This window comes from Melozone crissalis, unplaced genomic scaffold, assembly GCF_028551555.1.
Source record: "Melozone crissalis strain CALT ecotype California unplaced genomic scaffold, PUWL_Pcris_2 ptg000081l_1, whole genome shotgun sequence".
Lineage (NCBI taxonomy): Eukaryota > Metazoa > Chordata > Aves > Passeriformes > Passerellidae > Melozone > Melozone crissalis.
In genome coordinates, this window is record NW_026535858.1 from 9192789 (window position 1) to 9219311 (window position 26523).

General features: G+C 39.3%; 1 protein-coding gene across 3 annotated transcripts in view; it reads right to left on the minus strand.

Moving 5' to 3' along the window:
• MACROD2 (mono-ADP ribosylhydrolase 2) overlaps positions 1–26523 on the minus strand; it is an 849661-nt gene that overhangs the window by 267960 nt on the left and 555178 nt on the right. For all 3 annotated transcript variants that reach the window (XM_054290178.1, XM_054290176.1, XM_054290175.1), the window contains exon 7: positions 7317–7347. In XM_054290178.1, the coding sequence (XP_054146153.1) occupies positions 7317–7347 (31 nt within the window). The remainder of the gene's footprint in view (positions 1–7316; positions 7348–26523) is intronic.

Below are 26523 nucleotides of genomic sequence, written 5' to 3' on the forward strand. Positions count from 1 at the left end.
AGGACACACAAAGACTTGCACTATTCTCCTGTCCTCACAGAATGAGTTTTAAGCTGTGAGTGGGACTGAGCTGAACACACTCAGAGTCACAGGATACCTCAGGCTGAAAGGAAACCACGAGGATTATTGAGCCAGACTCTCTGCTCCTCACAGGACTACCTAAAATTAAACCAGGGGAACCATGCTCATTAGGTTTCATGGCAGCTTCCTTCTGTTTACATTTGTAAACTCCAGATAAAATAATTGCACGGTATTAAAAGGAATAGAAATCCTGCCATTGGTGAGCTTTTTCTAGCTGCCAAAGTACCCAGAACTTGGGGTATAACTAAGATTACATGCAAGACTAGTTAAGCCAGAGTGCACAGGTAAATGAAATTACTGCTAAGTGCTAAAATGTGGGAAGGCATGAAAAAGATATTATTATAATGACTGTGTTTTCACACTACATCTAATAGTGAATATGGTCAAAAGACACCCAAAGCAACATGGTAGAATTCACTAATGGACTGGGCTCCAGTCAAGTTTTTAAGACATGTTCTTTCCTGAGGCAAGGGGCAAGATAACATCAAAGAAAAAAATTGGATAGCAATAATCAGGCCTTTTGCCAAGAAATATTTTATACTCCATGTATCATCTTAATGCAATGTCTCTAGGATGAGGTCCACATAGCTTTATTTTCTTACTTCAATTCATTTCTTAACAAATTAGCTTCAAAGAGCTTTAGCTTTTCCAGAGTGTAAAGGCATAGAACAAACACATCAGATTATCATGTTGACGTCAGCCAAGAAAATTTAGAAAAGAGAATTAAGTGATTCTGTTGGTATACAACAATATAGAGCTTTAACTTGCATCACGGTAGTTGAGACATTCCTAGCTCTTTGAATAGAAAACCACAAATATGAAAACAAATAAAATAAATGATCAGCTTTATGATCATTTATTCATTGCCTTATTTATAATTTCTGCAATATGCTTTCTGGATACCAGAGAACTTTTCCAGCTTATTTATGCTTTACAGGACAGTTACCTGACAAAAAAAATAATAATACAAAAATTGAAAGGAAAAAAGGGAAAAGTGCCCAAAGCTCAACACGTTTTTGAAGCCTTTGGGGATGTTCCTGGCTTTTCCTCAGGAATCTGGAGATACCAACAGAGCTCATGTAAAGCAACTTGAGCCATGCTAGTACCTTCAAGGTGCAAAAAACTATGAAATAAGAGCAAGAGAGCACACAATTGTTTCTTGCAGAGTAGAACCCAGGCAGTGAGGTTAAAGAGGCTGGGCAGCTGCAAGATTGAAAGGTGTGATAATATTATGATATATATCTAATATAAATATGGCTGAAATAAAAATATAATTTTAAGAAGAAAAAGTAACTACATGGACTTTTATTTCTTCCTAAGGAGAACAGGGAAAAGATTAAAAGAGATGCCATGAGGCAAGTGACTATTTAGTCAACAGTCTAAGCTTTCAAAGGGGAATTTTTAAGGACAGTCACTAAATGCCATTTTCATGAAGGACAGGATTTGTCCTCTAGTGTTCAGGGGAAATGCTGCAAATTGAACCAGTCAGCAAGACCTTCAGAATAGATAAAATTCTAGATAGTCAAACTACATTATCCATAAAAAACTAATTTCCACTGAAAAAGAGAGCTTATTAAGTCTCTCATCTGGAATCAAGCTAGAGCTTCTCCTTGCTAAATACATCACATGAATGTTAATTTTAGACTGCTGAGAGCCCATCAATTTACACTTCCCTGTAATAATTTTTTAGTATTTAAATTATGGGAAGACACCAATTAGTATCATGGACAGCACACTATCTGAAATAAGAACACTGTTAAATAATGCATGCAACAAATTTTTATACAAGTAGTAATTAGATTTCTAGGATTACTTGAATATTATAATAGTAATTTCATAGCTGTTACCATTACTTTTAATAATAATCTATTTAAGTGGTGATCAGACCCAAAAGAAGTGACAAAGAATGAGTTCTCATATATCTTCATTTTTACAAACATATTACATTATGCCAATTAACCAGCAAATAACAAAATGCAATTAACTCTCAATGAGTTACAAAAAAATTATTTTAAAACAACACAGTGCCAAAAAAAGTTGCTGGGGTCTAAGCTGAGGATGAGGAGCTGCTGATCAAGTTTAAAAATCAGCTTAGTTATGAAAATCTTAATAGGAACTTTTCTTATGTGACCTACTAGATTTCGATTTTTTATCATGAAGAATTTATATGATAATAACCATTTTCCTGGATAACCTCAACTGACATCACAATATCCAAATTCTGATGCTCACATAAGCATCAAGCCTTTTTAATGGTGACAGAAACTCAAAGCACCAGACTGAATATAAATACAAAACCACTTGATAGCTACTTATTAGACACTGGTGTATGGTGGCCCTGGAAAATTTACAGCTGACTCCATCCTTGGAAAGATGACAGTGCAGCCCTTATTAGAATTGCTCATTGAAGAAACATCTATTCCAGAAATGAAATGCCAACAGAAAAATGAGGAAAAAAACCAGATGAGAAAGATGGAAATAGATGGCCTCAACCTTTAACCCTGTGTCAGGAATTTATTCTGCCTTTGAAAACATTCAGTTTAGTCTTCTGACTCGGATTTTACAATCCTTCAGTCAAACACCTGTTGGTTAATCCCTTGTTATAATCTCCCTGGGATCACCTCATGGGGAGAAGGGCTGGTGGAGATGCTGCCAGCCCTCTGTAGCAGGATGAATCACTCCTTGGACTTGAGCAGGACAGACTGGGGCTCAGGACAGGGGTGACACAAGCTGGCACAAGACTAAAGGACCTCCTCCCCAAATCGAAAGCAGACCAGAGGAGCTGTGCTCCCTCCCTGCACCCTCCCTTAAGAAAGGGATAATATGCTTCTATTTCCTATACACACAGCAATTTACTCTACTTTTTTTCTTTTCAGACTTCCCTTTTAGCAACACATAGCAAAAAACAAAACAAAACACCAAAAAAACCATGCAATGTTTTGTCATTACCAGGCCAAAAGCTAAAAGTAAGCCTCAGAGGATCCTACAGCAGCAAGATTTACTCCAATGTAATAACAATGTTTCAAATGTGGTGAAACTGTGCATTCCCACCACTGAAATCACCACAGACATTCTGCACTTTCATGGCATTTGGTCTGTTTCTCTCTCTGTTTTTAAAATTAATGCAAGTATAAGTTCATAAGAAAACTAAGAGCTGCCTTTATATTTCTTCTCAGAAAGGATAGAGGACATAATTTTCATGAAATCAAGCTAAGGTACATCATACAGCAATTGGAATATATACACCAATCGGAATTCAGGGTTTCACCTTTCTCCCTCCACTTTATTTCTTCTGTTTCCCCCTCTCCCATAAGTTTAAAGTAACATTTAAATATGTTTTTGTTGTCAAAGAGCAGCTTATATTGTCAAAATAAGTATCTCAAAACAAAGCCCAGCCCTGTATTACTGTAAAGTAACAGCAAGGAGGTAACACACAGGTGTGCACAGACCATAACATCTTCAATTCCTTCCATACGTAGCCTATCCCATAATTATCCCTCAAAATATTTGTGACAAACATGAAAAATCCTGTCTCCTTACATCCATCTGCAAAGCCTTGTTTCAATTTTGTGGCTTGGAAGGTTTGTAGCACCACATCCAGCATCCTTGTTCACTCTGCAGGCTGCCAACACCACAATTTGTGGACAGCTTCTTAATGAGGTGCCCTTCCAGAAAATCTACTGAAAAAAGTGGCATTTCCCCCTCAATCCCCTATTCTGGAGCTATCTCAGACATAATAAGATAGTAATTAAGGGGAAACTGGACATGTAAAAGGTGATCCACTGGTATGACATAAAAATATGACATACTACAGCCTAAAATAGCACTTTGTACCCTCTGAACTATAGATTTGCCTATAGATTCCTTCATCATTTTTTATAATTTTTCCCCCAAACAGATAGCAAAATTGCTTTAAAAAGGAAAAAGAGACAAAAACGTAAAAAAATTCCTAAAAATCAAACTGATCTGGCTTATGCTTGTGTGTTACTAAACAGCTCCTAAGGATGTCTGGAGCTTGATACTCCACTACCTCCCTAATGCCATGGGAGGGATGTAAATCCTCAGTCCTCCTCCCAAAACAGTTTTATTTGGGAAACTTCATGCTCTCAGTATAAATGAAAGCATTTATTGAAATGGAAAAGAGTAACCCAGGGATCCAGGGGGATATGAACCTTCACAACCTTTGCTTTCTTAGACTGATTAGCAGTTCTTAAGCTTATTAAAGGTGACAGGGATCTTTTAGGAAAATATATTAGGGATTTGAGATCTCGTAGGGAATTTTTTTTCTCAGAGTGCCTGTGAGCAGACTCTCACTTGTTTTTTTAGTTCTTACAAAAATTTAGCATTGGTTGCTGCCTATGTCTTTTTTCCAAGATGGAATCCCTCATTTGAATCAAACTTCTAAGTCAAAGATCCATTGTGAGTGGATTTGTTGCCAGCACTCCTTAAACAGGAGCACATGAAAATCCAAGTTTCGCCTGCTGGCACTGTGCAGCAGCCAAATTGCCTTCCCAAGGCTGTGACTTGTTCAAGCTGAAACATCCACAGCGTGATGGGTGGAGATGGAGCATCAGGAAAGTGTCTGGGGAGGAGGGCAGACTTTTCCTCTGTCCAACACACTTCCCATGGAAAGCAATCTGCCCTCTGCCAAGACCTCAGGAAAAGCCTCGCTTGCTTGTTTCTTCCCAGCTTCCTTTTCATGGGAGTAAAGGAGTGCTCTGCAGTGATGAAAACAAGAATGGACTGCTCCCCACAGAAGGGTGAACACTGTCCTAAGGATGACAGTGCAGGTGAGCAACCTACACATCTACAGGAGTCTGGAGCAGAACTCAGCCCACATCCTCAAACTGGATATACTCAGCCAACCTCTAGCAAATGGCTGCACTTCAATTTGTAAGAGAAATTGCATCCTCAGCCAGGAGTTTCTGAAGGGAAAGAATTTTTTTGTATGGATCCAAGATGAGGAAACAGCAAGTTCCTTCTATACTGCTTCATTGGGACAGTCCAGTGTTGGGCGCACAGCACAGATAATCATCTTGGCCACCAGGAATGAGGCTGACCCACTTTTCCACCTAGACATTGCCTTTATCTAAAGGAATATGCATGGATAAAGGGGAAAACCCCAACAAAACCAGAAAGATTAAAGCACAGTTTTGTGGGGCTTGTGTGTACTTTACATTGCAAACACCTCACCACCCACAGTGTAATTTTAGCAATGCAACTGCTATCAAACATTCTTGAAAATACTGACACCTGAAGCTAGATGCAGGGCTGCCTTTTTAATTATTACTCTCAGGCAGTGCATCCGAAAGTCTGGAAAGAAGGGAAGTACTTTTTTAATTGAGAAATAAAAAACATTTCTTAAAATGTAAACAGTACAATCAAATAGAGGCTGTATTCCCCCCTCCAAAAAAACTCCAAAAAGCAGCCTCAGAAAAGCCATTTTATCACAAATGCATTTAAATTTATTTCCAGCAGTGAAAACAGCAAACAATTACAGAAAAAGCATCTGCTGCAGTGTATGTTTCAGTAATGCAACAGCTACCTTTGAGAAAAGCATTGAAAACTTCCCATAAACTCACTATTCCTATCAGAGATCCTTTCCAACTTTCTCTGCTGGCTTCAGGGAACCATATTTCTCACCTGCTGAGACTTTTCTATTAACTAGGCCAATTCTAAAATAAAGTGAACTACTATTCTTTGTACCTCCCAATTACTGGTAATTTCCATATAGTTTCATCATATCTTGCTTGATATTCTAAAATAAATGTACCAAACAAAAAAATGTAAACAAAAATAAGTATATTAAACAAAAATGTATCTATGTAAAAGATCAAGATTTAAGCCAATGAATCAAGGACTATAATGCAAAGCTTGCCTCCAAGTTCAAAAGGGGGATCAAAACTGAGAACTGAGGGAAAGCTTTATCTGAAACCAGATTTCTATTCAGCCAGTTCTAGTGCTCATGGAAATGGCATCTGCATGTTCTTCTGCAACAATGGAAATGCAGTTCAAGTAGAAGGGAATACAGCACCCAAACTGAACTAGATTTTACCTTCTGAAGCCTATTCCAGATCTACAATCATAAAAAAAAATTTCATAAGAGGTCCTTAAAATAGAAGGAACAAGCCTAAATATTTCTGCCTTCATTTCTCCCCTCCTGAATCTAAATTACCTAATTAGTCAATGCTCAAATTACCTCATCTAACAATTACTATATCTTATGACTTATGTCATGCTACATTGTTACATGATAATGGCTTTTTTAAAAAATTATTGTTGTTTAGCATAAAATAATTGATAGTTTGGGTTGGAAGGGACCTTACAGATCATCTGGTTCCAATCCCCCTTGGAAATGTTCCACTAGACCAAGTTGCCTAAAGTTCCATCCCACCTGGCCTTCAACAGTTCAAGACATGAAGCATCCTCATGTTTCTTTAAAACATCCTTATTTTAAAAACATTAAATTGTACAAATAATCAAACATACAATCATTTATTGGATATAAATGGGAAAAAAATCCATATAAGTTATTGTTTAAGGAAAAAAAAAATCCCCTTTGTAGTCTGCATGTTTTCTCAATTCCTCAACTTTTTTCTCTAAATACTGAACTACTTGTTTTTTTTCCTCCTTCAAATATCATGCTCACTTCTTCCACAATGCCAACCAAAAGCCAGTTAACTGCTAGTGATGGATTACCTTATGATTACAACAAAGTAAGAGACTTACAATAACCATTTCCTTCCAGTTCCTTCAGGTCATGTAAATTTGCATGTAAATTAATAAACCAAAACAGTGAAAGCAAAACTCAAGGGAACTAAGACAATTTCCTGTAACTCCAGCAAGCTGGCTTGGCTTTTTTTTTTTTTTTTGGCCAGTCTTGGACATCATGGCATCTTTCTTTCTTTCCCTCTGGATGGAAAATTTTGCCAGACCCCTATTTTTCCCTCGCTGAAATAACAGCAGCATGTTTAAGAGTTAGTGCAGAAGGGAAATCACAATTTCAGGTTTTGGCCCACAGGCTCTAAGGGCTGTGCACAACAGTATCCCCCTTCCCAGCACACCAGCATCCAGTCACAGCCAAAGGCTTTGGGTCTCTGTTATTTAACACAGTATAAATATATTGGAGAGATAAAATGACTAATGAGACATCTGATAGGAAATATCACTGTTTGAAATACCATAGTAATAGGGAAAAATGAGTAAGAATAAGTGACATCAAAGGTGTGTCTTACCATAAATTCCGGTTGAAATACAGGGAAAGGCCTGTAAAACATATGAAAGAAAAAAAAGATCAGTGGGATTTCTGTTACCATACTTTTTATCAAAACCAAGAGTGTTTTTAAATGCCTGTTTTTTAACACCCAGAGATTATATGTTACAGCATTCATGGATACAGCAGTCAAATCATAGGCATTCTCATGTCATTATATGAAACATATTCCATGTGTTTTCCTTCCTGCCACATTAATAAAACTGCATTCTTCTTCACATCTTGAGTTACAAACAACATTTGAACACAGACTCATTCTTAAAATTGCCTTTTGAGCTAAAATTTGATGCTATGAGCTAAAAATGAACACCATAAGCTACTACAGTAGCAAAAAACAAAGTCATATCATCTGGTTTGAGTTAGAAAATATTTCTTCATCAGTAAAATAAGCTTGGCCAGCTTAGACTATGTTATGCCTCTTTGCCATGCCCTCATTCACTATAATCTCATTTTTTGATTCAGTTCTTGACCTCAGTTCTTTTGGATGTGGTTTATAGTGTGACCCAACACAGCTGTACTGCTACAAGCCAAAGGTTTGCAAACTGGCACAGGGGGAGGAACTGGAAGATGGTGGTGAAAAGAAAAGAGCACATTTTTGGGGCAGCTTGGACACCAAAGAATACACATCACGCAACTAGAAATATTGCAGACGCTGTGCCAGGAAGAACAATAATTTGCATTCCTGCTAGCTCTATGTGTTGTCTTGAGATTTGCATTTCTATGAGCCAGAGTCAGATTTCCACCAGGAAAAAACAAAGCTGACGTTTCAGGAGAGAGGCAATTTTCTTGGTGTTCAGCTGATACGTGATATCGCCTTTGCCTCCCACCTCTGGACTGACAGCAGGCACAGCTCAAAGGTATGAGAGCACCTGGGACCAAAGTCTCAAATATCCACCCCGAGGCTCCCTCCAGATCCCCCAGCAATGAGTCATCATACAAAAGAAAGAAATTCTTCTTTACTTAATCACACAGGAAAACATTATTCAAAGCTAATGCTTGCTTTATATTTAACCAGGGAATTAATTAGGGAATGGTGATTAAGAAAGGAGAGGTCTAATGGAAAGAATACATCTTCCCCTCCCCTCTGAAAATACTTAACTAAAATAAAGTGGAGGAGAATTATAGTCTCATTCCTTCTCATAGCCACTACAACTTACATCCTGAAAAGTACTTAGCTTTGTAGTTCGTACCCAATAAATCACAAGAATCAGCTCTTTAAAGAAATGAAGAATAGAGTAGAAAAAAGAAAAAACAACCACCACATGGCTACAGAGCTCAGGCTGAAGTGGCAACAGATACTTCAACAATCACAGAGAAACATAAAGGATGATTTTGCTCAGTTTAGAAAAAGATCTCAAAATTTACCACTGTTGCAGTTTCCACATGTTAAGAGGTAATTGCTCCAAACAAGTGTTTTGTTTTCTATTCTTTGCAGAATTTGAGTAACAGCATGGGACTCAGACACTCATTTGCCTCAGAAAAGGAGTAACAGAGTATTCATGGTTCCTTCTCTTACTGGCCCCACAACCAGGTAAGGGGAGAGCCCTGCAGCACCTCCAGAACTCCATCAATCCTGTGGCTCCTGGGGCAACACCCCACATGGTGCCTATGGAACACATCTCCATACTAACTTCAGATCCCACACGTGTGACAGAGCCACCCACCCACCTGGGGGACCTTGGGTGGAGTGGCTCTGCATCCCCTGGCAGCAAAGAGCAGCAGCTCCCCCCAGTCACTGCAGGTTGCTCCCTGCTGCACAGCAAAGGGCTGACAGGGCTCTGAGCAAGAGCACAGATCCTTAAGGTTCTAAAACACCTCTAAGCTCACAGAGCCCTTACATGAACCTCCTTAAAGCCATGACAGGGACCTTGAAGGGGTCTGCAAGAGTGGGTGCTGCACTGTGGGGCAGGCTCAGCACACAGTGCCAACATCTGGCACCACAGCTGGGTATTGGGGTGCTAGAGCCAAGCACCTGAGGGCTCCAGGGGAACAAGCCTCTGTTGTTATTACATTGCAAGGGTTCCATATTGTTAGAGCTTTGTACCTCCTTGATGTTTCTTGTAGGCATCTCCTCTAGGCACTGACTCTTCCTTGTTCTCACAGCAGCCAACTGACTCCAGTTCCCTCAACCAACCAATCCACTCTTTTATAACACTCTTCTTATTGGCTACAGGTGTGGCTGGTTAACATCGGGCCTGCTCCTAATCTTTAGCAATTGGTTCAGCTGCAACTCTTTAGGGGATAAGATTACATTCTACACCACCTTCATTTACCCATACTGTATCCCCGTACAAGCTTCCTTCTCATTTCTGCCCAGAGAGAGGAGAACGGCATTTCCAGCTCTGCATGGCAGCCCCTTGTCAAGCTTGCTCATCTCCACTCACAGAGTAACGTGTTCTGAGGCTGCTCAGCAAGCTCTGGCTGGCAATTTGTGTGTTCTGTGTGTTTCTGAACACTTTAAAAATTCTTGTGTAGGCACAATCATTACCTTGCTTTCAGTTTCTGTCATGCAGCTGAATGAAACAGATCTGGAATGGAGTTACAAGACTGTATCAAATCCCATCAAGTTCCTTTGGAATATGGGTCTGTGCCATAACTCAGATGAGCTCTGCCCTCTCCCTCATTCAGAGATGATCACAGCACATAACCAGCAGATGTAATTTCATAAAATGTGACAGTGCTTTTATTCATTCAAGAAAAACCCATGCCCAAGATCACATATCAGCCCTGTTTCCTCTTGGCTCCTAGGGAGACAATTTAGTCTAGATGCCAGGTTGAAATTACTGGCAGAGCAGTAATGGGGAATTCACAGCATGGATATCAACATACTACAATATTTGGCTTATGGACAAAAGATGTTAGGGTTTCTAACCTTTTCTGTGCCTAATTAATAACAACTTAATTATGTATCTGATTTCAATTAAAAAAATCCATTTCACAGTAGGTAACATTCATTCATTTGTATTTCCACAATAAAAACATTTATCATCTTAATTTGTTGCTGGTAACCACTAATTATTTATGAACTTTTAATTTATTTGCTACCAAAACAGCATATTTGCTTTATTTGGGGACTAATAAGAAATGCTACTCTGATAGCACTCAAAGCAGACACAACTCTGAAGTTAAACACAAGTAACAAAGGCAGGAGCTTCCTACTGCTACTGTGCTTTTGCAATCATCTAGACAAAGAGGCCAAATTAAATCAGGTCTGTGAATACTGTAAGGCTGAAATTGATTTAATTCCTGCAGGAGAGAAATGTGGGCTCTCAGCCTCTGGTTCTTTTTAATCCAATGTGTCTTTACCAAGGCTGCAGCAGCAGTGCTAATTAGGATGAAATGTAATGCAGCTTTATGAGGAACATTTACAACAGTCACCATGAGGAGGCCAAGTTGGACTCTGAGACATTTCAGTAAGAAGCACCTGGGTATTTAAATGCTTAAGGGCTTATTCTACATCAAGGGGTTCTAGTTCACACTGAGCTGCAGTGTATTAATGGTTATACATGAGATGAATACAATTACTAAGTCTACATGACCAGATGCCTCCTACTGCAGCCACAGCTCCTAATTGCTTACACAGAGCAAGGACTTGCTTCAAATTAAGTGCTCAGCATTCTGAACTGGTCTCCCAGTGTCATTTCTGCCACAACCAAGCCACATGCAAGGTAAGCAATTTTCTTCCAGCACACAACACAGCAGATGAAAGCAACATCAAACACAAACCCTTCTCTGATTTCACTGCATCATCTTATGAAGAGGATTAATTACCCTGTTTGAGAGCCATTCCTTCATGCACCTTGTATTACTGATATTTCTCTTCACCAGCCTAAGCTCCTAAAAAGCTTGTGCACCTTAGATGCTTTCCAAAAAAACATGCTCTATGAAAACACTGAACTTCAAAAACCACAATAAAACTATCAACTTCAGGACTACTGTACATCTTTTGCTGCACAAACTATTCACAAGGTACCTATACACATATTTAAGATCAGTAACATCAAACACTCAAGTTTTGCTGCTGTTACTAGATCAAACTTATAAAACAAATGATTTTATAAACCACTAACTATAATACTATCCTTCTGCCTTTTAAAATCTTTCTACTACTATCTGGAAAAAAAATAAATTAAAATCTTTTGCCATTTTCCAGCCTCTCTCCTGAAATTATTTCTCTTTTGGTCATAATTCTGAACCATAATTTAGCAAACAACAGATTTTGAAAGCAACTATCATTGAAAGAAAATCCTCTATTCATAAATAGAGAATTCCAACATAATTCCCTATCCCGAAGAGAGAAAAAAAAAAAGGAATAATTGAATATGGCAATATTTAAGCTCAGTTTTCATGACAGACAATACTAGCATGTTTTTTATGTCTTTAAAGAATAGAAAAAGCAATTTCTATTCCTCAAAAATAACCAATGTCTTGAACACGGCATGTCACATGCCAGCCTTTAGGCATTTGTACAAGCTCCCTCATTCACATGCTGGAAGGTTCCCTTCACCAGAGTCAAACACTGGGCACCCAAGTGCCAAAAATGTCGGAGGGAATTTTTTTGGGTGGAAACAAACATTCAGCTATTTCAAAGCCTAAAAGTTAACAAACCAGGTTCTCAAATGCTGCTGACAGCTAACAAAGTGCTGGTCAAGCAACTACAGCTGAAGCTTGGGTTCAGACCCAACGTGAAATATCCTTTCTGTATTGTGGTTTAAGACTCTCCCAAAGAACAACAAGTTTAGAAAATGATATGCAGCAATAACCAAATTTAAGTCAAAAATCCAGCAGCTGTGTGGCAAACCAGTGTGTGGTGAACCTGTCACAAAGCTACTGACAGCTGATTGAAGGACCACTATGCAGTCAGAACAACTTGCAGCAAGTGCATAGGGAAATTCAACACAGCCCAGAAAACAAACATCTGTCAGGGTTCCAGAGGACCTCCACAGGTCTCCCCTCCATGCTGGCCCCACTGCTTTAGGTAAGTGTTTACCACAAAGGTTGAGGACTTCTTCGAGTTTGTTTGTTTACACAGACAGCAGCTACTGAGAGAGGCCACTTAAGAGGTTAAAATGGCAAGAAATAGTACCTTTAAAATTTCCAGTTTACCAAACTAAACAGATCAGGTGCTGCAGGGGAGGATCATCCTCTGATGACCTGTTTGACAATATTCTTATTGTTAAATTATGTGTCTCAGTTCACATATTGAATGTCAATTCTTTTTTTTTTTTTACTGAAGTAATAAAATCCTTCAACCAAATGACATTTGTTCAACAATGTGTGGTGAAAAAATATTGAGGAATGACTACTAAAAATTACAAATTCTTTTTAGTATCTGTATATTCTAACTTGACATGAATTTAAGATAGATATCTTCTTTTTTGAAGACATTGCAACCAGATGCTACAATGACCTACACGAGACAGTAAAGCATTGTGATGTGGAATTAAATTAAGATGGTTCACTACTTGAGGAAATCTCACTAAATTTGTTTTAAACATTTTTCAAATTTGGAATCTTTCAGTAATAAAAAGCAATACCTCAATTAACTGCTGGGATAAAGGTCTGGACTGAAATTGAGTCCAAGAACCTGATTTCTCCACATACAAACTCAGTTGTGGGGTGAGGTTTTTTCTCCCTAAACTATTTGAATATTTGTAGTTAAAGTGAAAAACTTATGGGGGAACTACAAATTAACAGTTTGGTACATATTTTAAAAATCATCATGCATTTATATTTAGAAACACTGAGACATGAAGCCAGACTGCTCAAAGCAGGGTCACCCAGGACCAGAACAGGCTGGAATATCTCCAAAGCTGGAGACCCTACAATGTCTGTGGGCAGCCTCTTGTGCCGTTTGACCAACCAGAGAGTCCGTCACTCAATTCCTGTGTTTAAACACGGGCCCTCCCAGCTCTCTGCTCTCTGAACACTCCCCTGGGTGCTTTGTTCCCCATCATCTGAGTCACTAATGAAGATCTTTAATTGCATTGGCCCCACAGTCAGCCCCTGGGGTACAGGACTGGTGGCTGGCTCCAGCTGGACCTTGTGCCACACACCACCTCCCTGTAAATCACAGCAACTCAGCCAGTTTTTAGTCCACCTTTTGCACAGTAAAAAAAAAAAAAAAAATTAGAAAGAAATAATTGGGCTTATAAGACAGCATTTGCTTAGGATGTTTAGAAGCCATTGCAGTTGAAATACCAATTAAAGCAGCAAAAATGCAGATGATAAGGAAAGAATAAAATATCAAATGCAAATTTAGAACAGATTTATTTATTTTTTTCTTTCTATACCATCCTGTGCCAAAGCAGGCTTGAAATGAATGACAAACTGATTTTGAACCACATCTGTGATGTGCTTTCAGCCCCAGCAGAGAACAGTTATGAGTTTCCTTCATGCTGAAGAGCAAGAAATTAAAAATCATTCTTCCTTTTTCAAGAACAGAAAGGAACATTCAACTAGCCTCATGGTGCGACAGAGCAGTTTCTACATTTGCCTCTATAGTCCCTGAACTCTCAGTGTCACTTTGAGAAGAAGAGCTTGAAAATGTAAATTCCTTCACAAGAAAAATGCAGATACAGCCCTTACCCCCCCCTTTTTTTTTTTAATGAAGGTTATGGACTATTTTCCATAGACTAATAATGCTGTTTAATCATATTAACTGAAAAACACCTGTTGTTTGAAGGGATTCCATTCCTTCAGCCTGCCAAGGCACCTGAACAGCAGGCTTTGGGCATGCCTTCCCCACTGACATATTTCTACTCACAAGATCCTGCAGTATCCACAGACCTCATCTTATGTGTGTATTACTAAGAGGAAAGCTGGGATCCAGTTTCATCTCTGCTTCCCAATTCCAGGCTGGACTTCTGGCCTGAGGTTTTCTCTACACTTAATAAAGAAGGTAATTTGACCTGGTTTAGGTCAAATGAATGGCTCTCATGGGGAACTGTTGACTACAGAGCAAAGCTAGATTCCCAAGCTAAATTTAGGTGAAACAGATCCTTCCCTCAGAACAGGAAATCATATGTACTCACCAGAAAGATTCAGGAACACTCACTCTCTCTCTTCCAAGTCCCCACCACAGGAATATTATTCCATTGATTCACTTTAAAATTACTTTTAATGAAAAATGTTGAGCCAGATTTCTCCAGCTTCATGAGACAAGCAGGGACTTCCAAGTTCAGCAAATTGCCTCTGTTTCTCCAAAGAGCCAATTAAGAATTGCACAGAACCCTCAGTTTTGTGCATTGGTGTAAGAATCAGATGTGCTGGACTCAGGGCAGGCTCCAGGTAGCCCAGGGAGATTTCCATCCCAGGAAATGCCAGTGCTGAGCCATACATGGTGCTCAGAGACACAGGCACTGCAAGCCTGGCCCAAGCCCACAGGATTTGGTAGGAGAGGGCACACCTAATGCAGCATCAGCATTGCCAGCATCCACACCATCACCTGCTAGCAATTTCTTAGTGAGCTCAATTTTAGTGTCTTGGTCCCTCATTCAAATCAATTTGTGCCACATCTACAGATCAATAGTAGCTTTACATTTATAATGTTTTTGAATGAAAAGAAAAAGGAATAAGAAACCACAAGACTATATATTGATATAAAAGCTTTAGAAAGGAGATACTCAGCAACAAAAGTATTTACTGACAACAGTGACAATTACTTCATCCTTAACACTAGGTTAGCCTGTTCTTACTGCTTCATTTAAACCAACATACTCAAGGAAATACCACTGCACCTCTACTGTGGTTTGATTCAGATCTGAGCCAACCTTGCAAAAAAACCTTATTAAATGATATTAACATAGTAGTGAGATCATACTCTGACAAACAAGAATAATGAGGTAAATTAAGGGGAGATGGATATTGAGGCTTTCCACTAAATGTCCTTAATTTTGAAGGTTTTAGATGTACCAGCTTCTGAACCTCAGTGCAATTTTAGTTTTTTACTATTTGCGATATTTATAGCTTCCATTTATATAAAGTAATTTGTAATTTTAATGCAGGTCTAATAGTTTCAACTGCCATTGACACAGACAGTAAAATGAAAAAGGGAGAATACCTTGTTGAGTGAGATGCTATTTTATATCATTCCTGTCACCCCAACCACGGCAATACAGTGGGTTAATGCCATATTTGGATTCCAACCTTGTCAACACATCAAAGATCCTCCCAGGTGAAGAGGAGCAGGGCTGTGCAATTGATCTCCCCTAACCTGTAACGTCTGTGTCACTCTGGTCCAGGGTGAGCCACTGCAATGCATGTTTCTTTTTGAGAGAGGTAAGAGAGATGCCTTGAAGAAGTACACGATGATGAAAGGTATGAGACAGGCACAGACCTTGGAAAATGTCAAGGGAGATCACAGTCAAAACTGCCTTCTTTATCCAGAATAAATAACAGCAGTTGTGGATTATGTGACTGCAATTCTGTGGAGGAGGTCTGGTGACATAAATCACAGTAAAGACAACTTGAGACTCTTTTTAAAGACCAAGGAGGTTATTCATATTTTTAGCTTACATTCTCCTATTCCCAGGCACAATCCCTACAGGCATTTCTATGGCCATTGAGAGTCCCCCCAGTGCACTGTTTTTACCCTCCCTATTTATTGTCTGCTGTCCCCCCAACACCACTGTTTTTTTCCTTTCCATCCTTCTGCACTCTCCTCCCTGATCACAGATTGCCGCCATCCGCCCTGCTCCAAATTCACTGCTTCCATTATCACTTCCCTTGCAGCTGGGACACATCTGCTCCCAGTTCCACTTTACAATTTTTCCTGAGGCTTTGCCTTGCTCTCAGCATTGCTGGAATGCCTGTGCAAGGAAAGCAGCAGCTACAGGAATCTTGCCACCATCTGCGGCTTGATTCAGAGCCATTGCAGGCAGCAAGAAACCCTCAGCTTCAACTGCAATCCAAATCCTATTACCACTGGTTTTTCCTCTTTCAAACTGCTGTTGAACGACACAAATAAACAAGTTAAACTCCACCAGTATTACCAAAAACAGGTCAGCGACTCTAGATGCCTCATTTCTGGCACACTGGGTTAGGTTCAGAAATCAGAAAACACACTCGCTACCTGAAAGAAGGTTCTGGAAAAATCAGTGGCAATGTCTTCAACAGGGCACTCAGAAAATGAGGAGTCCTGAAGAGAGGCCAATCCAGGTTTGCAGGTTCTGGCACATTTCCTCATTCTGAGTAACCCCAACAGTGTTTCTTACCAAGTTGAATGAATCTGCACAACACTTTCCTTGGCATCAGCAAATGTGTCGAGATTTGTCGCAATAAAATTTCAATGTCAATGCAAAAAAGGCCGTCACACATATGGGAAAAGTAGAAAAAAAGGCCCCCCCCAAAACCTTTAAAAATATGTCTATTTTCTCTTAATTCCTTCAGCTTTCATTCTCTTACAGACATATATTCCTTCTCTTGAGAGGTGTTGCTGCAAAAAATATAAGGTTAACAATTTTAAATGGAACTGTGACTTTAATGATCTAGACAGGTTTTTTTTTATTGAATTCAAGTAACATAATGACTTGTCAAATTCTTCCTGCTTTCAAACATTCTGTATGGAAATAACTGGTATGTATATTTTTAAAATGGCAAAACCAGCAGAAGTGAATAACAGGCATAAAGATTTTCCTCTCTTTTTAAATATATATTTCCCAAATGAAGAAAACTGCATAGTGCAATCAAAATGAAACACAAAAATATAGCTATCACTTTGATTTCCCTTTATTTTCTGGTTGAGTTAACCCCAGATGCCTTTTTGATTAAAAAGAAGAAGAAAAAAAAGGCACATTGAAATCTCTGTGCTGTTGCTTTCCTTTTTTTTTTTTTTTTAATAAAGGAAACACAGACATGAAAATGTCTAAACCAGAGACACATTGTTATTCAAGAAACATTGTAAGTAATAACCACTTGCAGTACTAATATTTATCATTCATGTAAACTATTTAGCATGAGAGACAAAAGCAGATTATATATATATATATATATATATATATATATATCTACATCTACAACTATGCTTATATCAAAAGATACCAGCTCTGGAGAACAAATATAGCACAAAGAAAAGGGGAAAAACCAAGAAAAAAACCAGCCAATACCAACACATCCTAAAGCAGGGAGGAGAATGAAGGAAATTAAGAATTTTTCCTGAGGATAGTAAAGGTTTAGCATGGTTAGATGGCTTTACAGTTTCTTGTTTTCAAATACCTTGAACAGAAATAAGAATTAACTGAAAGGTTCCATATCGTGTGCCATGGTAAAGACTGTATAAAAGCAAAGAGGGAAATGTTGGTAGAGCACTAAAGCCCCAGTTCTTTTTGCTGTCTTTTCTCCAAGCACCCATTGATTTCAGTTTTCAGGGCTCTAATTGCTTCTTTTCAGACTGATTTGAAGGCATTAACATGCATAAATTTCCATTTGTGCTCTTGGGATTTGTATGGCCAACATTACTGGTTATTCTTCCACAGTCTGTTGACCCTGGTTCTTCTACTTTTAAGGTCTACTCCAACAGAAAGCTTCTGTCTTGCATTAAAATACAGTTATGAAATTCATAACTAAACAGTACTTTAAACCATATTGTTTAATCTTATGACTTTTCCTCTGACAAGTGTGAAAACGTGTGCAATATGACAGAAGGTTTGCTATAGTAATTGCATGTTGTGATTGAATGAGAGAGTAACAACCACAGAAATAACTGTCTTGCTGAAATTACTGCAGAAGGTAAGTTGCTCCTGTACAGTTTTTAACTCATGCACCATCTGTTTCCACAGTCCTTTAAATGTTTCTTCAACTAGTTAAGGGATTTGATTGTTGTTCCTACAGGCATTGCCACATTTTCTCTGACCTTGTGCACATTGTATCTTGGAAAGTGCACAAATCTCTCCATCCCTTTCTGTCCTTCCTCCCCTCAAACCCTACAGACTGGGACTCATTTATCCACTGCCCACACCTGACAGACCTCCCACTCATGTTTTCTAAATTCTTCCCACATTTGCTAGCAAAGAGGAGATTACATATGGGCAAAATGCGTAGGTCCCTTTGTGTATCCAGTAGATGGAGACACAGTGTTTATTTCCCTAAAAGTTGACATTATTAAACAACAGTTCAAGAATCAAGTAATATCTAAAAATTATTATTATAGTCAAGAATTACCTAGTTGTGAAAACAGAAATATATCTAAATAATAATCCCACTGTAGAGTTGAATTACAATGCTAAATCATTTGCAATATAGCACTAACACTGCATTAAACTTAACAGATTATCAAAACTAATTCTATATTAAAAAAACAAACAGGTGAAGTTAAAATGAAAATGAACTACAAAAAAAATCTCTTCATCTAAAGCATTTTCCCCTTTACACATGAGAAGAGCTAATACAACAAAACTGTTGTTGTAACACTGCACACAGTGACAATATGTTACAACAGTAATGTAGTCACAGACACATTGTAGTTACAACAACTGAGGTTCCTTCAACTCAAACCTCCAGGTGAACAGAAAAAAATAGGGGATATCAGATGAAACCAATGCGTTGCAAATTAAAAATGAATAAAAAGAGATTCTTCTTCACATAAAACCGTGGATGCCACAGAAATGAGAAAAGCTTAGGGGAGTGGAAAATCAATAATATTAATTCACCTAAGAAAAAAGCGAATGAGCAATTTAAAGCATGGAGATAAAAGCTGTGGATCAAAAAGTCCCTAATCAATGAAGAACCAGGGCTAGGGAAATGTTCTGACAACTGCCACTAAATGTTACCCCATCCCTTCACTCCCCAAAAGCTGAGCATCAGCTTTTGGCCAAAGCCAAGGCAGGGCACTAAGACACTCTGCACTTGGGCTGACCCAGCACAGCCCTTCACATGCTCCTCAGCAAACTTGCTTCATAACTATCAAGAAAATTATGAACAAACAGGCAAGAGGCACAGTTTTGGGGGGGTGTTGTAAGCTAAAATCCCTGTGATTTTAGAATTGCATCAGGATAGCAATTGCTAAAATAGCAAATGACTGCAAGCCTCCTCTGCCCTCACCAAGACAGGGTTTTGGAGAGCAAATCTTCCATCCCATTTGCTTCTGCAGATGTCCTTTGAGCAAAAGCAATCTTTGTATGTAAAGTTGTAAAGCCATTGGGGGAGTTCATTGCATGATGTGCTCGTGCTTCTCTGTGGCACGAACAAGAAATGTGTATCACACTAGCCAGTGCTAATCACACAAGGGAATACAGACCCTGCTGATCCGTGCTGGATTTGCTGCAGCCACCAGGCAGCATTCTCACTTCCCTTGTGAAGGACTCTCCCTCTGGTTTCCTTTGTTTCTTCCCAATGTGCTGCTCTAGGAGGCTTTAGGAAATACTTCATCACTGCACAATGAACAGCTCTCTGAATCCAAAACATTATATTGCCTTAACTTTATGACAAAAGAAGATGTGTTTTATGCTCACCTTTCATAAACACATTGAGTACAACAATGTTAATATATTTAAAATATTTGACAAAACTCTGCTTATGCTATAGCTTATATTTTTTTTGGTAACTCACTGTTCCATCTGAGAGCAGCATTCTCATTATAGAGCCCCCTAAGAAACATACCATCCCCAGCAATATCTTAAAAGTTGAGCTTTTGATTTGCCTTTCCAGACAGAACTGTTTTCAAGAAGTCATCCAAAATCACTTTCAGATAATTTCTCCCCAAGGAGTTACAACTAATTAAGAGTCCATGCACAGGTTAGCAATTTACATGATTCCATTGTGGATTCTGCAATTTTTATCTAAAGTATTTGAAGTTTATATATAATGTCAGTCATTCTGAGTCATCAGTAAATTACAATCCTCTATACTGCACTGCTGGAAACACTGTTAAATATATGGAGCAAAACTGGTCCTGACACCATTCCCCCTAATACTGCTGTTAACATCTTCCATTGAGAGAACAGCTCATTTGCTCATTTCTCATTTGCTAATTGATTTTTAATCCATAACTTCCAAAGGCTATCGATTTCTCCATCCCATGAATCTTTTTTGAATAAACAATGCTGCTTATTTTCTCAAGAATACCCAGCAAGGAGGAAGGCTGCCACTGCAGCACAAGCCTTCATGGTTTGGTTGGTGCCAGAAAAAAAGTAGGAGACTCTCTCTAGAGTGTCCAGACAAGACAGTCAGGACTTTCATCCTTAGCTCAGTGAAGGGGGCACACACTGCCCAGGACAGATGGGTAGAGCTGGGCAAAAATAGCAATTCTAAGTGCAGGTAGCAGCAAACAGAAGGCAGGGAGGCCAATACATGTGACTTTTCAGCCAAGTCTTGAGCTGTTCTAATAATAAACCAGGGAAATAGCTTGAACATTATATGTTGCTGAGCAGTGGACCCTGACCTTTCTCAGTCCATACACCGCAAGCCAAGTCAGCCCTTGCCTTCCCTGGCACACGGAGCACTGTGACAGCAGCTCTGCCTTCAGCTCGCTCGAGTGACCTGTGGCCACAGGACAAAGAGCACTGCTAAAGGTTTTGGCTTTTCTTCTTAAGGAGACATTATTTTATTTTACAGATATTTGTGACAGTAAGCTCTCCTCATAAAAATAGTGGTAAATTGACTGATGATACATAAAAATGCTGTGGTTTTAGCTATACGTGGAATATATTTGGGATGATTGGGCTGGTAGTACTACAAGTGTAGCACAAAGCTTTCTCATTTCTCTCCTTCAAAATATTTCTTCAAACCTAGTGTCTAAAAAACACGACAAATGTTAATTTGGTGTTTCACTTTGTCAAATCCTAACAGCTAACACTACCACTTCATTGGGGTCTTAAACAGCCACATTAAATACATCAGCAATAATAAAAGCATAAGCTATGACTGATTTGGTCTCTTCAGCTGCTGGGATCAGTCCAGATAAGCCACAAATTCTATATGAACTAAAAAGCAGAAAATTAAAATACACAGAATAAGCTAAACAAACTTTAACACACTTTAGGATTTTGGCTACCACTTCACCTATAATTAACACTGGCATATGGTAAAACATAATATGTTTTACCATATTAGAACCAGTATGGCCTTAAGTCTAGCATTATTGCATGGAAAAAAAAGTGGCCAATCCCATATTGTGACTCAGAGAAGTTCTGTATGTGATCTAGCAAAAATTGTAGTCCTTTCTCCGCAAGCCCTGAGAGTTTCCAGAGGATATGGCTATGCCATCAGTCAGGACAGTGAAGGACACCTGCCATGGATTTCCATGGATAGAAAAGCCCCGAGATCTGGAAGGAAAACTGCAGTGATGGAGGATGGAAGGGGAAAGGCAATGAGGATACCAGTTTTACTCTAAGAGCACCTGTAAGATCAAAGAGGTTCAGAGATCGCTTGCCTGTAGCTGCAGACACTGTAAATCATAAATTTATCAATATAAGGATTTTAATGCAGCAACTCCAAAGACATACAAGTAGCAAACCTACTTCATTAAATACTAACACTCCCTTCCTTCACAAAACAACATTTGTCACTACATAGAGCTGTGTGGGTAAATAAGAGCCGGAGGGAGAAAAGAAACTTAAATATGAGGGTGATGAGGCCCTGGCAAAGGTTGTCCAGAGCAGCTGTGGATGCCCCATCCCTGGAAGTGTCCAAGGCCAGACTGGACAGGGCTTGGAGCAACCTGGGATAATGTAAGGGGTCCTTGCCCACAGCAGGGGGCTTGGAACAAGATGATTTTTGAGGTCTCTTTGAGCCCATTCTGTAATTCTATGATTTTCCTGATTGTTTTACTTTAATTTTCAGGAAGTGAAGAATACTTTTTCTCAGTATTATCTCTAATTTCCAAATGCACTTTAACAATGGACTAATTCAAGTTATAGTGCCGTATCAATATTTTTCTATTGCGTAATAATGCACTTCATAAAGGGCTGGAAGGTCTATTCTTTTGTATTTCATGTCAAAAAAATTACATTTTCCTATATTGCTCCTAATTATTAGATACAAAAGGAAACTAGCAAGTAAATAAATTTTACTCAAAAAAAAAAAAAGAGGAAGAAAAATGAAAAACTGTTAGGCACTCAGCACCACAACCTAGATTGTATGTTTCACAGAGAATTCCACACTGTCTTAATCCTGAGTCTAGGCTAATAATTATTATGAGAAACAGCATAAATTGATCAAGCTTTGTCATCAGAAATTAGAATAAGGCATATTTTTGCCTTTAAATACAATAAAAATGACAACAACAATCTGTTATTGTACTCGTGAGGAAGGGAAAGTACCCATATGTGACAGAGACTGGCAGTATATTTTACACAGTCTGTGCTCAGAGTCTAGTGCTGAAAGGCAATACAGCACTCAGAGGGGAACACCACATCATTTACAGTGGAATAGGCTGTGGGATCAACAATAAAATGCCTGGAGATGTAGTAGGATGGCATTCCCAATATTTGCCTCTGTTGATATTGAGTCTGCTCTGTTGAAGCATCATGTTCAAATTTTGCAATATTGGCTTTTGTGTAGTAGAAAGAGTGATCGCCTCAAATAAAAACAACAGGACTGCATATTGTCCTCTGTAATTGTCCCTGTGGTGGGGGTGAAGCCAATCCTGTCACACAATGGACTGTCAATGGCTGCATCTAATGTGGTCTACTCCCTTTCTGATATCACTGAAACCTTTTACTGGATCTGCCTTTTTGTCAATACCTTTCTTTCACAAAAATACGATTTTCAATTTTCATGAATATGTTCAGTTCTCTCCCAACAGAGCAAAATTGAGGAAGAAACAAAGGTGGATTATGCAAACTATGTGAACATCACCTTCATGTAAGCTTTGTTCTACATCCAAGCAAAATTTAAGGACAAACAGCTAATATTTTGTTAAAACATAACAATAAAAAGACCAAACTGGGCAGTTGGAAACCCTACAGAAAGAGAACACAGAAGCCATCACCTGAAATACTTCCAGCAGAGGTGTCTCAGACATCACTTATATTGTTTATAAAAATCTGAATCTGACCCACACTGTAGTCTTGATAGTTTCTTGAAATCTCTCTGATTTCAAGAAAACCATATTTCTGATGCTACCAAAACTGCAGCAATAGGCTTAGTTGAACCTACTCTAATCAAGGAGCCATTTTTCTCATGAGATACTTCTCCATATTGCATGAGTGGGGGAAAATGCCAACATTTCTCTCCTGGTCTTGGCTGGGATAGACTTAAATTTCTTCTTAGTACCTGGACTGTGCTTTGGATTTGTTCTGCTGATAACCCAGGGATGTTTTAGTTATTGCTGGGCAGTGCTTACACAGAGCCAAGGCCTTTTGTGCTCCTCACCCTAGCAGGGAGAACGCAGGAGTGCACAAGGAGCTGGGAGGGGACACAGCCAGGACAGCTGAGCCCAGCTGGACAAAGGGATATTCCAGACCACAGGACAACATGCTTGACCTATAAAGCTGCAGGGAGAAGGAGGATGGAGGGGACATTGGGAGTGATGACGTTTGGCTTTCCAAGTGACCATTTTGTGCCATCAGGATTTGCTTTCCTGGGGATGGCTGAACACCTCCCTGCCCACGGAAAGCTGTCAACAAATTGTTTTGATTTGCTTCTGTGCACAGCTTTTGATTTCCCTATGCCCTAGTTGACTATATGATGTTTGTATCCCCAATTGTCTGTTCTGTTTATGCTGAATATTAAGTTTTGCACCTTTAAGACTTGTTCCAGAGAGTGAAGGGGGGAGAGAAGCAGCGCACAGTTTGTTTTCATACACTGCACTCACTCCTCCACATTCCTGCTCCTGGGCTGTGCTGTCTGCAGATGGACAGACAGCGGGACAGAGCTCTCCTTTGTTTTACTTTTAGCTAGCTGAGGCAAAGAAGTTCCCTGGACTGTGGTTTTTTTCTCTTTTCTTTGGACCTGTTTAACCTGCTCTGGCCTGAACACCAGCAGAGCACCAGCAGCTGCACCTGAGGCCCAACAGGCCGGGCCTGGCCTGGGCCGTGGCATTTCCAGTACTGAGGGACTGATCAGAGACTGAGTGAGCTGAACTACAGCCCACCAAGGGGACTTTCTCAGTTGTCATCTCTTTTGGGGCAGCAAGGGGCTTTATTGTTTAATATTGTTTAGGTTTTATTGTTTAATAAACAGGCTTTTTCCATTTTTTTCTAAGGAGGTAGTTTCTCCCGAACCAGTTGCAGGGAGGGACCAATTGAATTTGCTTTCCTAGAGGAGCCCCTTTGGAGGTTCTCTACCAAAATTTGCCCTGAACCAGGACACCCTGCTAAACTGGGCTTATCTCAACCCAGGAGTTTTTTCACTGGACTCTTCTGATTGTTTTCCCCAATGCACTAGTGAGGGAGCAGCTCTGTGAGTCTTAGCACGGATGATGACTTTCAAGGACTGAAATATGACAAATATGCCACTCAAATGAACCTATCTGCAGCATACCACAGTAAGAGATTTTATTGGCCCTGTAAAACCTGTGAGCCCTAGGACGGCTGCTGCATATTGACTAAGGCAATTTCTCCATCAAGGAACTATTTACATATAAACAGGCTTTGCTATAGAAGCATGCCATGACATTAAAGATGAGGGAGGAGTGGGGGAAACAAGTGCTGTCAAGGCCACTTCCAAACCTCCCAAGGTATTTCCTTTGGCAAACAAAACAATTTTTATTCAGCCATCTCTATCTCCTGCACATTTCTACAAAGACAGGCTCTCTGAGCTACCTATTACATCATTTAGTTCCTGAGATCTACTGTAATAATATTCTGTATATAACAATAGGTCTAAAAGTGTTTTTTAGGGCTGCCAATGCATCCAAAAGTCACAAAATTCTAGAATTAAGATTGTTGCACAGTTCTTCAAGTATTTACTCTGCCTCAAATATATTTTTTTCAGTTTCATGCATTTCTTTCAGCTGAATCCTAACTCATTCAGTTTAGAAAAGCACAATTCATGTTATTAGCACAAGCTAGGTAATTCTAAGCATCTTCTGAAGGGAGTGCCCCAAGCTTCTTGGGCCTTCCCCACCCTCCAAAGTATTCCTACCACCACAAAACACCCTCCAGAAGAGGATTGTGAACGTGTGGATACCTCAGTGGCATAAAGTTTACTGTGATTCTGATGGGCTCATGACTGTTTCTGCTGAAGGAGACAGAACCCCATATACAAAGTTTTTGTTGGCTTTGAGCTGGCTGTACTATGGAGGACAAATTTTAATCCAGAAAAAAAGTAGTGAGGTGCAGATAAGTAACACCTAATATGACAAGGTTTTAGAAATTGAACCAGTGTAATGATTTTATGCCAGACCAGTGCTGTTTAACACATGGCTGTGGCAGCCTTTCTGCAGCATTAAGAGACCTGGAACAGATTTCCTGTATCATCAAACCAGAGTAGAAAATGAAACAACTTCATTTCCTAGTGTATTCACAAAAAAAAAAAGTGAAATGAAAAATAACGTGAAATGAAAAAAAAAATATCAGAGTAATGAGAAAAAAGTATCAGAGTTGGAAATGCAGCAGCCTGATACATCCAGGTTGTTTTTTCTGTTTCTTTGGGCTTTTTACTAGAAATTTGCAGCTGGGGGAAAATCTGGGCATTTCTTTTGATTGCTGATGAACTCTCCTTATACCCAGCTTTTTAAAATTAGATCAGCAGAAAAAATTCTGGAAACAGCCCACACCCTTCCCTGAGTTTGCATGACCTAGAATTCAAGCCTACGGCACATCTGCCTGCACTGCTCCACTGCCAGCCCAGACAACTCCTCTGCTCCCAGCAACAACAAAATGGAATCTGAGCTTGCGCATCCACAGTGGCAATGCAGGGGAAAGATGCGTCCTGCAAAACCCCAGGTTTTATTTTCAGACTCATAGTGTGAGCACTGACCCAGCACCATGTAGGAAGGTGAAAGCTGCTGTGTCCCACAGACTGAGATGCTCAGGCAGCCTTCAAACCACAAAACACCACTCTCAGCCCTGCCAAACATCCCTCATACAGCTGCCTCCCAACAGCAGACGGTTTTCCCATTTTCAACTATTGAAATAAATTATTTCTTTACAATTTCAACATGTTGACTTCAAAGCTACAGTCAAAAGAGTCTATCATTGAGAGTAAACATGAATTCATGAAGTAAAAGGAGCTCAGAAACAAAAAAACACCGGAAACAAGGCACTCCTGGATTTCTGCTAAAAGAA